The 13655-nt window shown below is 39.3% G+C and overlaps 1 protein-coding gene across 1 annotated transcript in view; it reads right to left on the bottom strand.

Moving 5' to 3' along the window:
- Positions 1 to 1313: 1313 nt before the first annotated feature.
- DISC1 (DISC1 scaffold protein) overlaps positions 1314 to 13655 on the bottom strand; it is a 176551-nt gene continuing 164209 nt past the window's right edge. The window contains exon 11 of the mRNA XM_058166515.1: positions 1314 to 6898. Coding sequence (XP_058022498.1) covers positions 6751 to 6898 — 148 coding nt within the window. The 3' untranslated portion in view covers positions 1314 to 6750. The remainder of the gene's footprint in view (positions 6899 to 13655) is intronic.

Below are 13655 nucleotides of genomic sequence, written 5' to 3' on the forward strand. Positions count from 1 at the left end.
AAGGCAAACAGCACAAAACAGCCCAGTAGAATAGATTTGCTAACCTTCTGAGTTGCAGATTGGTCAATAGGTCAGAATTTATTGATCAGGTTGGTCAATCTTCCATTTCCACTCCTCTTATTCCTCCTTTCCCATTGCCTCTTCATGGAGAGTCTCTGTCCCCTCTCTTCCCCTTTAAGATATATTTGGGGTGGAATAGTGATGGAGTAGTGGAGTAGCAGTGGTTCAGTGGCTAAGATGCTGAGCTTGTCAATCAGAAAGGTCGGTAGTTCGGCAGTTTGAATGCCTAGTGCTGTGTAACGGAGTGAGCTCCCGTTACTTGCCCCAGCTTCTGCCAACCTAGCAGCCCGAAAGCATGTACAAATGCAAGTAGAAAAATAGGGACCACCTTGGTGGGAAGGTAACAGCGTTCTATGCGCATTTGGCATTTAGTCATGCTGGCCACATAACCATAGAATTGTCATCAGACAGCGCTGGCTCTTCGGCTTAGAAACAGAGATGAGCACCGCCTCCTAGAGTTGGGAATGACTAGCATGTATGTGCGAGGGGAACCTTTACTTCTACCTTTAGTGAACTATGCATGCCAGTGATTTTTTGAACATGTGTGCTGAGTTTCACAAAGATAGGACAAAGGACAAAAAAGAAGCAAGGGATAGCTAATTACATGTATTAGTTATTAAGTCCGGAGGTAAAGTATGTGTGGAGGAGTAAGCCTATTGAGGTAGTGCCCTATTGTTGTTTTCTAGGAACGACATGTAAAGAATTATGGGAGTAAGTGCTAAGAATCCTAACAAAGTCACCCAAGGTGTGAAGACACCCCAGCTGCCCAGTTAAAGCAAGCAGACAGCTATATTGGCAATAATAGAATAGAAAGATTCTGGAGGTGGAAGATCACTTCAGTGACAACAACAAAGGCTCTCATTGCATACAGCACTGGAGAAATCAAAGGTTAAACCCTTTTGTACTTTACTAAGAAAATAATGCATAGAAAAGAAAAAATGATTGACAGTATTGTGCCACATGTAAGGCCTCTCAAGTTGGATGACACTCAACACTCTACAGGGGAACAGCTAGGGTCCTTTGGAATACTAATGGCGTTTATGATGTGGCTAGATTAAATCTTTCAAGACATCTAATTGTTGAAGTTGCCATGCAAGAAAAGAAAATCTGAAGCTACAAGAATAGGTAATCTTTATTTAGCAACCACAATTGGGACCAGCAACTCAATTGTTAAGCAAAGTGGTTGCTAAGTAAAACCATGACTGTGCTTAACAATCTTACTTCAGCTTTCCTTTGCTTTACAACCTGAGAAAGTCATAAATGTGAGGATTGGCTGCAATGTTACTTTTCATCACCGTCATAATTCTGGACAATTGAGCACATGGAACTTAAGAAGCATCAACACAGTAAAAGATGAAATGGATCAACTTCATATTGACATTTTAGGCATCACTGCATTGAAACGGACCACAATCAGATATTCTCAGTCAGATCACATGGTTTACAACTTAGGATATAAACAAAAGGGATGTTGTTTTCATAATTAAAAAGTGGATACAACAACATTACTTAACTATAGTGCAGTCAATGATTGAATAATATTAACTAGATTTTGAGGACAACTGTTTAATATGATATCCATGTTTAAGCTCCAACCACTGAAGCAGAAGAGGAAGAAGCTGATGAGTTTTATGATCAAGTTCAATTTGAAACTGACAGAACAGGTAGATAAGACTTGTTTCTTGAGATTGGAGACTGGAATGCCGATGGAGTACATAAAAATTGAATTGACTGCATTATTGGTACAAGAAGGTAAAATAGTTCAGTTGCAACAGCAAATACATGGCTGACAGGTCACAAACTGATCAAGACAAATTAAGCTAAGGTGGAAGAAAAAAGAATGAGTTTCATCGTATTATCTTGAGCACATACCCAACAGTTTCAAGAGGAACCACAGGAATCACTGAAGCCCTGAACTTCATTGATAGAACCAGAGGAACTGTGAAATGAACTTAAATGTTAATGATGAATTTGAAAAAGAGATTGCCAAATATCAAGAAATGGAAGAGCGTAAAGTGGAATGCCATAAAAAATTGTGTAAATTGCAAAGAACAGAAAAGAAGCCAAAGACAAGAAATATAAAGATTTTAAGACACAAAAAAGGTTTTTATAGAGCTGTCAGAAGAGATAAGCAGTAGTATTACAACAACTCTGAAGACACTGAAAAGAGGGGAAAAACATGGAAAAATAAGGCAAATTTTTAAAAAGTTTTTAAATTCAATAAGAGGTTCCAATCTTGAATTGGTAAGCTAAAGAATGCCAATGCATTCAAGTAACTGCTTCAAAGATCAAGAAAGATGGAAAGAGTATTGAAATATTGAACAATAGAGGTATCAACATCCAAGATGTCTTAGAAGAGATTCCTTAATAGGAATTTCTCCTTAACAAGAACTTCTAGTACTAGAAGTAAATACTACTTACCCAGGCAAGTAAGCAGAAGAATCAGTAAAGGTTCTAACCAAGTTATGCCAGCAAATTTATAAAATGACCTAACATAGTATGCCAACTATCATACAATATCCTTAATTTTACATGCCAGCAAAATATGATTTAGGATTATCTAACCAATAGAGCCCTATACGGAAAGGGAGGTGCCAATAGTCAAACTATCAGAAAAGACCTAGAAATACAAGGCATCATTACTGATGCATGCTGAGTAATTCAGCAATCCAAAAAATACCAAAGAGCCACTGTGTGCTTTGTTCATTATAGAAAGGCCTTCAATTGTGTTGATCATGCTGAGCTGTAGAATGCGCTTAATAAAATGGGAATCCCCAAATATTTCATTGTGTTCATGTGAAACCAGTTCACAGGTCAAGAAGCCGCAGAGTAAGTGGAGAATGGCAAAATAAAATGTTTCCTGTCTATGAAGATTCTCAGTCATCCAGTACATGGTTGTCCCAAAGGTGCTTTTTCAAGAGGCTGTGTTCCACAGTGAAGGGACACAGGGCCGAAAACAAACTTCCAAGAAGGCTCCACGTACATTTGCACTACGCAGGTGACCCTGAGGACGCAGACAAACCTCCAAGTGGCCTCAAGGACTCTCTAAAAAGAATGCAAATGACCAGCTGTCTGCAAGGAGTATAAATCCTTCCATTCCCCACCATCCAGTCACAGCTGAAGAAGCTTCTTGGATGAGAAGCGAAACTTCTTCTAAGAAAAACAAGAAGGTCCAGTTGCCTCTTGAAAAAGCATCTATGGGACAAAATATTTCCTGTTTGCCAGAGGAGCGAAACAAGACTGTATAATATACTCTGCCATTAGGTATTCAATCTCCATGTGGAACATATATTGAGGGAAGCTGGATTGGAAAACGACGAGCATGGTTTTAAAACTGGAAGAGGAAACATCAACAACCAGTGCTCTGAGAGTTAAATATGCAAATGATCTGCAAGCTGTAGTAATGAAAGTCAAGGTTCACAGTTAACAATGGGATTAAGCTTAAATGTAAAGAAGACCAAATTAATGACAAATGCAGCACCCAGCCTTAGAATCCACAATATAGATACTGAAGTGATAGGTACTTTTTAGGATTTGCTATCTGGGTAAAAAATTGAGGCCTTTGAACTCTGGTGCTGGAGAAGACTCCTGCGAGTCCTTTGGACTGCAAGGCGAACAAACAAGTCAGTCCTAGAGGAGATCAACCCTGACTGCTCTTTAGAAGGCTAGATCCTGAAGATGAAACTCAAATATTTTGGCCACCTAATGAGAAGGAAAGACTCACTGGAGAAGAGCCTAATGCTGGGAAAGATTGAGGGCAAAAGAAAACGGGACGGCAGAGAACGGGTTGGCTGGCTGGAGTCACTGAAGCAGTCGGCGTGAGCTTAAATTGACTCCAGAGGATGGTAGAGAACAGGAAGGCCTGGAGGAACATTGTCCACGGGGTCGCAATGGGTCGGACACGACACAACAACAATCTGGGTAAAGGAACCAGCAATCAAAGTGACTTATGACCGGTTTTCACACTTACATTTGATCACACGATCACACTGTCGTAGAATCCCCACGGTCATGTGATCAAAATTCAGGCATTTGGTAACTGACATGCACTTGTGACGGTTGCACTGGTCTGAGATCACCATCTCTAACCTTCCCAATTGACTTCTGGCAAGCAAAAGTCCACGGGGAAAAGCCAGATTCGCATAACAACTGCATGATTCATTTAACTGTGGTAAAAATGTCATGAAATGGGACACAACTCACTTAACAAGTGTCTCGCCTAGCAATGGAAATTTTGAGCTCAGTTGTGGTCATAAATTGAGGACTACCTATATTATGACTATCATCAATCCAATGTACTTTCGTAGAGAAGTAGCATGATCTTACTCATCCCCAAATGCTTTTTTTTCTTGTGCAATCATTCAGTCATTTCCAACTACGATCTGATACACGTTATTTCCCAGGATTGTCTGTCAATAACCACTCCTCTGAGTTCTGGTAAATCTCATAATGTTTGTTCAAAGACAATTTTGCCTCATGAGTCAGCTGAAATTTCTGTTCTGCCTTTACATACATAACCCTATCCTGCAAGAAAGAAGATCTGCTTCTAAAAAGAAAATAGATGCATTTTGGTCATTAGGAGCTCATCAGTCCTATTACTGAACAGTTCTGACACCTTTTATTCCTTCCAACCTAACTGAATGTTGGAGATAAATTATATAAAGGTACTCAGAATTCTGCTTGTTTGCAGAATCATTCTCTCAAAAAGAAACCAAACGGGATTAAATCTGGTAAAATGGGAGAAGCTGTCAAACAAAATAGCAACAGCACTTAGACATATATACTGCTTCACAGGCCTTTACAGCCCTTTCTAAGCGGTTTACGGAGTCAGCATATTGCCCTCAACAATTTGGGTCCTCATTTTACCGACTTCGGAGGGATGGAAGGCTGAGTCAACCTTGAGCCAGTTAGGAAGTATTGAATTTGAAATGGGCTGGATCTAAGTTGGGTCAGAGGAGAAAAGCATTCCAGAAAAAAAAAAAACCAGTCCAGAAAATAAACATCTCTCTAAAGAGACACAAGGCCAGCCCTACCCCATTCTTAAATTCTTCCTTCCTCATCCCAGTCACCTGAATCATAGATCACTCTATGCTCCCCAGTGTGCACATATACTCAAATATACAACCAGAAGGAGAAAATATAGGCAGCTACAACATTATTACTTTGTTGCAAAGAACAAAACACAGAAACTTCCTCTGTTCATTGTTGGTATGAATTTCAGAAACTCTTGGGGGTTTTTTATTCCAAAAGACATCAAATAAAGTGCATATAAATAAAATACAGTTGGATAGTCGTGGTTAAAACTCTGAAAGTTTAACATACAATAAGCTATATATGATCAGCTTTTAAAAATTATTTGTACACAACCTGAATAAAGTATCACTAATGAATCTGCTTATATATAAAATGTACATTTAAAAAGCATTGAAACATTTGTGTATATTTTAATCAGACTAATCATTGTTGAGAATTTCAAGTTTTTAAAATCATTAGTTAATTCTTTAAATAATTTTGCCTCTAGAATTAACAAGCATTTGCTCTCAGTTTTTAAGACTAAATGAAAATAATTGAAAAGCAATTATGTGATCCTTTGATATTAATTATCACTGCTATACGGAGTGCCAATGGGTATGTACAGTCCTCATTTCATTTAACAAAATTTGTTTCTTAGTTTCAGCTTCAAGTTAGTAGGGCTTCTTTGCTTTTTTTTTTTTTTTGGTCTCTTTCTCTTTTAAATATATTTTGGAGGAAAAGATGCAACAGAATGCATTTTACCCCAATCAGGTGTTTTTTAACGATGCTACTTATTTGTGGGGAAAACATTGATGTTCTGTTATCCTGTGCCTCTGTTCCCCTAGAACCGTGATGGCGAACCTATGGCACATGTAGCCATATCAGTGGGCACATGAGCTCAGCTCTCGCCCATACCAGTTGATTTTCGGGCCTTCTGGGCCCACTAGAAGTAGGGAAACAGGCTGTTTCCTGCCTCCAGAGGGCCTGGGGTGGTGGTGGGGAAGGCCCATTTTTCTCTCACCTGGCTCCAGAGCCTCTCTATGAGTCTGGGGAGTGCGAAAACGGCATTCCCCCACCCGGATGCTGTCCGGATGCCAGAAACTGCCCGTTTGCCAACTTCTGGTTGCTCAGGAAGTTATGTTTTTTGCTGTTCCCAGCCTTCAGAGCCTCTCTAGAAACACATTCATGTCCATAAAAACTATTACTCTGCTGGCAATCTTATCCACATGTCAATGTCTGATAGAATTATACCAGTGGTGGTAACATCCTTGGGTTTTTGTTCTTAAAAATTCTTGTTCCTTTGACTTCTGAATTTATGGGTTTCCTGGCTGCATTTTAGGTACAGGAAGAACTAAGCCAAGCAGCTTGTAAACACATTGACATTACTCAAATGTTTCTGTGAGGCATCATTTAAAATTACCAGTTTTAGGAAAGGAAGGATGGGCTGTTGCTGAAAACTGTTTCTAGAACCTGCCAGGTGAATTGTGCAAGCACCACTATTTCTCTGGGAAGACCTCCGGTTTCTATTTGCCATCTCCCCGGCTCCATAATATTGGCTGTCATTAATTTTGCAGAGATAGTGAAAATCCTTGAAGTCAGCTAAGATGGTATTCCATTTTTGCAAGGAAGAATCGTGAATTAATCGGAATCAGAATCTTCCTTCCGTCTTCCTGCTTGCTACTCCTTTAAGCTTCCCTTTCCCAGACGCCAGCTGTCATCAAGGAAATTTGCGGCAGCATCTTCTCCTGCCTCCTTAGTTGGCTGAAGCTGCACCAGCATGGCCTGGAGAGTTTCCTTCACCATCTGGATCTCTCTTTGTAGAGACTGTATATGCTTTATTAAGGAATAAATTGAAAGGTAATTGGCAGCTCCTTTCCCCTCTCCCACTTATTTAATAAGTTGTTGTTGTACTCTGCACAACAGATGGGCACTGCTAGCTAATTGCAGCATCAAGTTCATCTAAATTGATTGGATTAAATATTAATACATATTTCACACTAGCTCCCCACCCCACCCCACCCCCGCACCCACACACACCTGTCTTCATGAGCCTGTAGGCAACCAACAGCCTTATGCAGTGTTTTTGCTTAAGGGGTGTAAAATGAACAGCATTCTAGGGGCATGTATGTGCATATGTAAGTGTGAATGGCTGCTGTAAGTCCCAAAGTGGTACACAGAGAGAGAATTGCAGCCACTATTCAGAGAGAACGATTTGAAATTTTCATTTCAAAGTTACAGTATATAAATGAATATAAATAACCCGTTTGTCACTATGCCAGAACTTCAATTTATAGATGTTAATTTTAACTAACCTAAGATTTGGTCTCTGAGTTTACATTTATAGAATTCTCTATTTCTTCCATCCATGCACACCCTCATATGCAAGTAACATATACTGCTTCCCCTAAGATGAAACGCAATCCATATTTTTTTTATGTAGAGGCAGCAATAAAAACATTCCAAACATGAGGTTCCGTTCCATTTGTAAACACATCACTGGTGGGTTGCCCCAGGTTTGGACCGGTTCTTGCGAACCGATATTAAAACCAGTGGGATGCTCTGCCCACTGACCCTGACATCATCAGAAAGCTTCTGCACAAGCGCGCATGCACAGTCCCACTGTGAACCAGTAGTAAAAGTAAGTAGAACCCACCCCTGGAACACATGTGCTTTAACATAAAATTTGTAACACGTAACTTAGCACATTAGCATGTACCCCCAGTTAGGAGTGCTGACTACAGCTTGCAGTCTTGGAAATGAGAATTTATTTCCTCTGCAGCCTTTATGCTGTGATTGGATCAATATGTATGGAATGACTCTCCATAATAATAACCAATTTCCTATGGAACATAGCACAAGTGGAGCTTAATTAGAACAGATGCAATCAGAGTATGACTAATTTCTATGTACAGCGAGAAAAACTATACTTCAAAAAACAAAAGTTATATGCTTTGGTTGGGAACCAAATGTCGAAAGTTATTTTAACATGAAGATAGTTAACATCTTAACATGCAAATAGTTCCTGATCGGCCTCCATACCTTTTATTTTGCTTCAGTTTTCTGATCTATTACACCAGCAGTGAGGGCCACATCAGAGTTGTGTTTGACCTCGGGGGAAGCGGGGTGGGGGAATGGCCAGCTTGACTTCACTTGTGTTGGGGGTGCCTGTGGTTGCCTGAGCGCTCTGCCAGGGAAAAATGAGCTTGGGAGGACTGTGCGCAGCCCTCCTGAGCTCCATTTTCAGCTGCAATGGCCTTCTGCAAGCGACGGCCTCTGCCAGCGAAAATGGAGCTTGGGAGGGCTGCTGAGGTTCCATTTTCAGCTGTGATGCCTCCTGCAACTCTCTGCCAGCAAAAATGGAGTTCCATTTTTGTGGCAGAGGCACTCCGGACCGGTTGTTCACTGTCTCCATGGCAGCCCCATGGGCCAGATCTAAGCATCCCACGGGCCAAATCTGGCCAGCGGGCCTTGAGTTTGACACCCTTTGTCTACATTAGACAAAGCTTGCTGATTTTCATCCCCATTTGGCAAATTGTTTCTTTCATGGTGCAAAATAAAGGAGCAAAGGGAATCATCTGCTGTCTTGTCTCCCATCCTTATTCTGCTGTGTCTATGTGCATCGAAGTGTTAAAGCTAGAATAACCATAAACCACTCCTTTTGGGACTGGCCATGCAATTTATCTACAGCACTGTTTCCAGTGGAACCTCTGGAAAGTTCTGTGCCTTTTGATACTGTGGAAAGTTTTATACCAAAATATATTCTATTTTATATTGTCTCCATCTTCCCTTAAACATTAACAAAATCGGCAATGAACCGAGAATTGTGTCTCCGCTAAATCATTGACAGTCAATCTGAAACTAGGTTAATCTAGGTAGTAAAAATAGCAAACAGGGGGAAATCCTTTATTCAAACTTCATTGAACCCCCAAGTAAGTCACCCAGACTTAATCCACACATCAAAGAAGAAGGTCTGTAAACTCAAATAGAGTTAATTAAAATCTTCTCCCAGCAGAATTGCCCACTAACCAAAATAAGCACCACAGATTACACGTACCTACTCAAACTCCATGGCTCACAAAGGACCACCTTTCTATAAAAATGTCTTATTTCTGTAATCCTTTTGTAGCTTCCTTTCAGGACTGGATTCTGTGCTCTTTAAATAAACCATGTTTGGTGTCCTTGAAACACCCTGGCTCAGATAGGGTCCCTCAAATGCCTTGCACAATGCAGATAAATAGATACATGGATAATGTAAATTCTTGCCTGTTATTCATGTCTCTCTCCTTGAGGGTTTTGTGGTTTTTTTGCCTGTCTTATCCTATTTGCCAGTTAAATGTTTTGATGTTTGCTGATGTTTAGCAGATAAACATCAAACTATATTTTTGCTAGTTGATCTGAGTGCTGTATGTGCTTTCTCTGATCTGGATATATGGGTTGATTGGAAGTGTGCTGGGTACAAAGTACTCTGGAGATTACCCACAATATTTTCCAACAACCTTAACTAAAAAAAATATGTGAAGGTAAAAATGTGGCCTTAAGAGGTAACTGAAAGGGAGGAAAAATCCCAGGAAGGAGATGGGGAAATCAGAAAGGAATCATGGGAAATATATGTAAATATTTTCAATCTCAGTTTCACATTCCAATTTAAAAAGCATTTTTTTCAGCTTTTTTCTATTAAAGCTTTCTCGAGATTCCATCCCCCCCCATAATTTACATACATTTGCTGAGTTTTTAAAAAAGAATTGTACTGTTCTGTATACACATGTGTAAAATTTCATTTTTTAATTTTAGAATTCTATGTTATTGTACAAATGAAATTACAGACAAAAACAAAAAGAATAAAACAATAATACTAAACCCAAAATAATAAACTGAAAAACAAAAATAAAAATGTAGATCCATATAGCAAGTTTCAAGTTGGGAATATGATTATATAGAAAGGTCAGAAAGGTTTTAACAATATTATTAATTTAGATCACACAGAAATATAGTGCTCCACCTTTTCATTTTCCACAATATTGGGATACTGTAAAGATAACTCACCTTTTGAATCCACATACTGTAAAGTCTTATTTTCCCCCCCACCTATGTAAGACTTGGCTGGGTTATATAGAACCATTTTATTTCATAAAAATGCGACATCCACATTTTAAAAAAATTTTGTTCAACCTTGTGCAAAATTCACCCAGGGTTTAGAGATTTTCATTTTTCATTGCTGAAGAAAGATTGCTCACATCTTTAAAATGAAAAATAAATTGACCCTCAATGAAACCTTCATAATTCTATAGGGGTAGTGAAATGGATACAGAAGTTCTACAAGGCATTGTCAGACATGCTACACCCTCTTCAAAATGATGGTGCTCCATCTGTGTCAGAGATCTATCCTCACCCTGCATTTACACAAGGTCCAAACTATCTGGAGATAGTTCCAGGTACTGACTTCCTCCTGCTTCAGTTGTCTGCTTTCAAGAAAACAAAGAGTAATAAGTAATAAGTAATAAGCTCCACTGATTGGTGGGCCACTGAGCAAAGTCACTTCAATGAATTTCCATCCTCCCAATATGACCTTGGTAATTTTCCCCTGAACTAAAGTGACCTTAACTGATCTCCAGAGAAGCAACAAAGGTTGGAATTGGTTACTTTTTGGAAGCGAATATACCAGGAAATCTCAGGTTTGTAGGCAAGATTAGGAAGTCAGAAAACATCCAAGAAGAAGGCAATCCAAAGTAATCAAAAGAGCAACATGCTATGACTGCTCACCAGGCATCAACAGGAGTTGAATTTGATCTAAGAACTCTTTCATTTTTACTTCTGGGCCAATTGGAAAAGCAAATAAATGCTTCTGCTCCTTCTCTTTGCTCGCTAAGAGAAGGCAAATAAACAAGGAAGCAATTTACTAAGCAATTACTAACATGACCAAAGATTCAGGGAATAGCTATGGATGGAGGGCAGATTCTCTGCAACACAGATTTGTAACACAGATATTCAGAGACAGCAATTTCTCTGGTGAAAAAGGTTTACGTCGATAGTAAAGACACAGTCTCAGTATGTAGCACTGAGGCTATGGATATGATATTCTTTTAGTAGTTTTAGTTAAACGAATATATCGTACCAGACAAAAGAACAGGGATAGACTTTCTGATTTCCACATGGATCTCCCTCCAAATACATATGTTTTGTAGCATGTTTTAAAAAACAAAATAATAATTCTCCCAAAAAAATGGGGGGGGGGAATCAGTAACTCAGAACCACTACAGAAATTACTGGAAGCTTTTTTTTTTTTTTTGGAAGCATAGTGAAAAAGGAATCCTTTGTATATGCAGGATTAAACAAGTCAACCCATATTTTAGTCAAACTATTACAAGTACTCAAATTGTCTGGCAAAATCATAACTGCTAATTAAGGCCCCAAATAACTGTGAAATTGCAATATAAAATCCATTTAATTTTACCGGGAATACTAGGACTCTCCCTATCAGTGAAATAACACCTCTCATCAGCTCCTTAGATACCAGAAGTGCATTACCTCAGCTTTTGGCTCTTCCAATTAACAATTCAGATTATTTTCACATGCTTTTCAACTGATTAAGAGCCACTGGCTCTTTTGCAGACTTGCTAAACTCTGGTACTTTTATCTAAACATATTGATCAGGCAAAAGGATACATACAATCCAATACCAGCTTACTCAGGAGTAAGTCCCATGAAATTCAAGGGATTTATACCAAGTGAGGAAGTCTAAGAGTGCAGTTTAATTTGGTTGTTTGCTTTTCCCCCCCATCTGCCAAATATGAAACCTACTGCTTAATATTTACTTTGAGAAGCTACAATATTAAATAAAAATCCCTAGTGGGCCTGGGTAAATATTCAGTGTTAAGCATTAGTGCTGGCTTCTGGCTTCATCTATGTTGTGTTAGTCAGCTCCTGCTAGCAGGCTGGTTGATTCCAGTATTCAGTGCCATTAAAATGTAGATTGAAAAAACAATGACATCTGGGATTTATTCCTTCTAATAGAAATTTAATTATTAATCAAACCCACAGTGTGTTTAAATATTGGCAGAACCGCTTGCTTGACAGCACCAGGAAGTTGGATCACTCAAAAGGAATCTTTTAATCTCTCTTTTAAGAGATGCAGTTCTACTTCTATCTATTAAAACAATTTTGTCTTAGTCAGATTCAGAACTGAGGACCTATTCTGCCATCTGCAAGAACTGATGCATCTTAATGTACGCCTTAGGCATGAAAATATCTAGGGTTTGTGTCTGTTTGCCACCAGAAATATTGCGTGCATCTTTTGAAGAGCAAGTAAGTGCCATTGCTAAGAGCTACTTCCAACATGACATTTGCCAGCTCCTCTGCCCATTTAACTTTCCATGCCAATGAACACTTAATGTGAACATTAGAAGCTGTGGGAGGTGGCACCTTCAAATCAGCTCCCAAGGCCAGATTGCACTTTGAGATACAAACTCCTGCTCGTGGAAGTTGATCTTGCTGAAATCAGACTCCTATAATGATGGGGCAAGGATATAAAGTCAAACAAACTGAAGTACTTTTCAAACTTAACAGCACAAATGCCACATCCACACAGCTGCTGTGCCATGCCCCCCCCAAAAAAATCTGGAGCCAGCCATCTTAAATCTTTCTGTCTCTACAGTGCCCCCTCACAATACATTCAGAATGGGGTCGTCCTGTCTTGTGTTGATGTTTATACAACTTTAATGCAATGCATTACTGCAATGCTCTCTACATGGGGCTCCCCTTGAAGAGCATCCGGAGGCTTCAGTTGGTTCAGTACGCAGATAGGGTGGTATAAAAGTTTGAATAATAAATAAATAAATAAATAATAAAATGCACAATGTTCTAATAATTGCAAATTATTATAGTTGGGTGTAGATTTTTAGAATGGTTATGGCATTTTTTTATCCAGCTATCACGTCTTTTCCAAGGGCCTGGGATAGACAGATATGTTTAATAATATTCATCATAGGATATAAGCTGTTCCAAGTAAAGCTACTTTTTCATGATTGATTGTAATTTTGTCAATGCCGATAGAATTCAAGTGGTACTCCAGATGTTTTGGGCTTGCACCCACATATCACTGCATGATAAGGAGTCCTTGAACTGTGTTCCAAGATATGTATCAGGGGTGAAATCCAGCAGGTTCTGACAGGTTCTGGAGAACCGGTAGCGGAAATTTTGAGTAGTTTGGAGAATCAGCAAATGCCACCTCTGGCTGGTCCCAGAGTGGGGAGGGAATAGGGATTTTGCAGTATCCTTCCCCCGCCATGCCCACCAAGCCACATCACACCCACCAAGCCACGGTCACAGAACTGGTAGTAAAAAAAATTGGATTTCACCACTGATAGGTATCCTTTGATTTGTCAGTAGATGAGAATCTTCCCTGTTTGGTAACTCAATTATTTTGTGTACCTTTGGCTATTTTTAAGGATGGGGGACTGAGAATATAGGCAATGCACGTTTCTTCAGTGTGCAATCATCCCTAAGTAGCAATGTCACCATAAGACTTGGAACCATGGAAAAGCAGTGTTCACAGTACAAAAAGTTCCACAAGGGTGGCAGTTCTG

The sequence above is a fragment of the Ahaetulla prasina genome, chromosome 1 (genome assembly GCF_028640845.1).
Source record: "Ahaetulla prasina isolate Xishuangbanna chromosome 1, ASM2864084v1, whole genome shotgun sequence".
NCBI classification, from domain to species: Eukaryota; Metazoa; Chordata; class Lepidosauria; order Squamata; family Colubridae; genus Ahaetulla; species Ahaetulla prasina.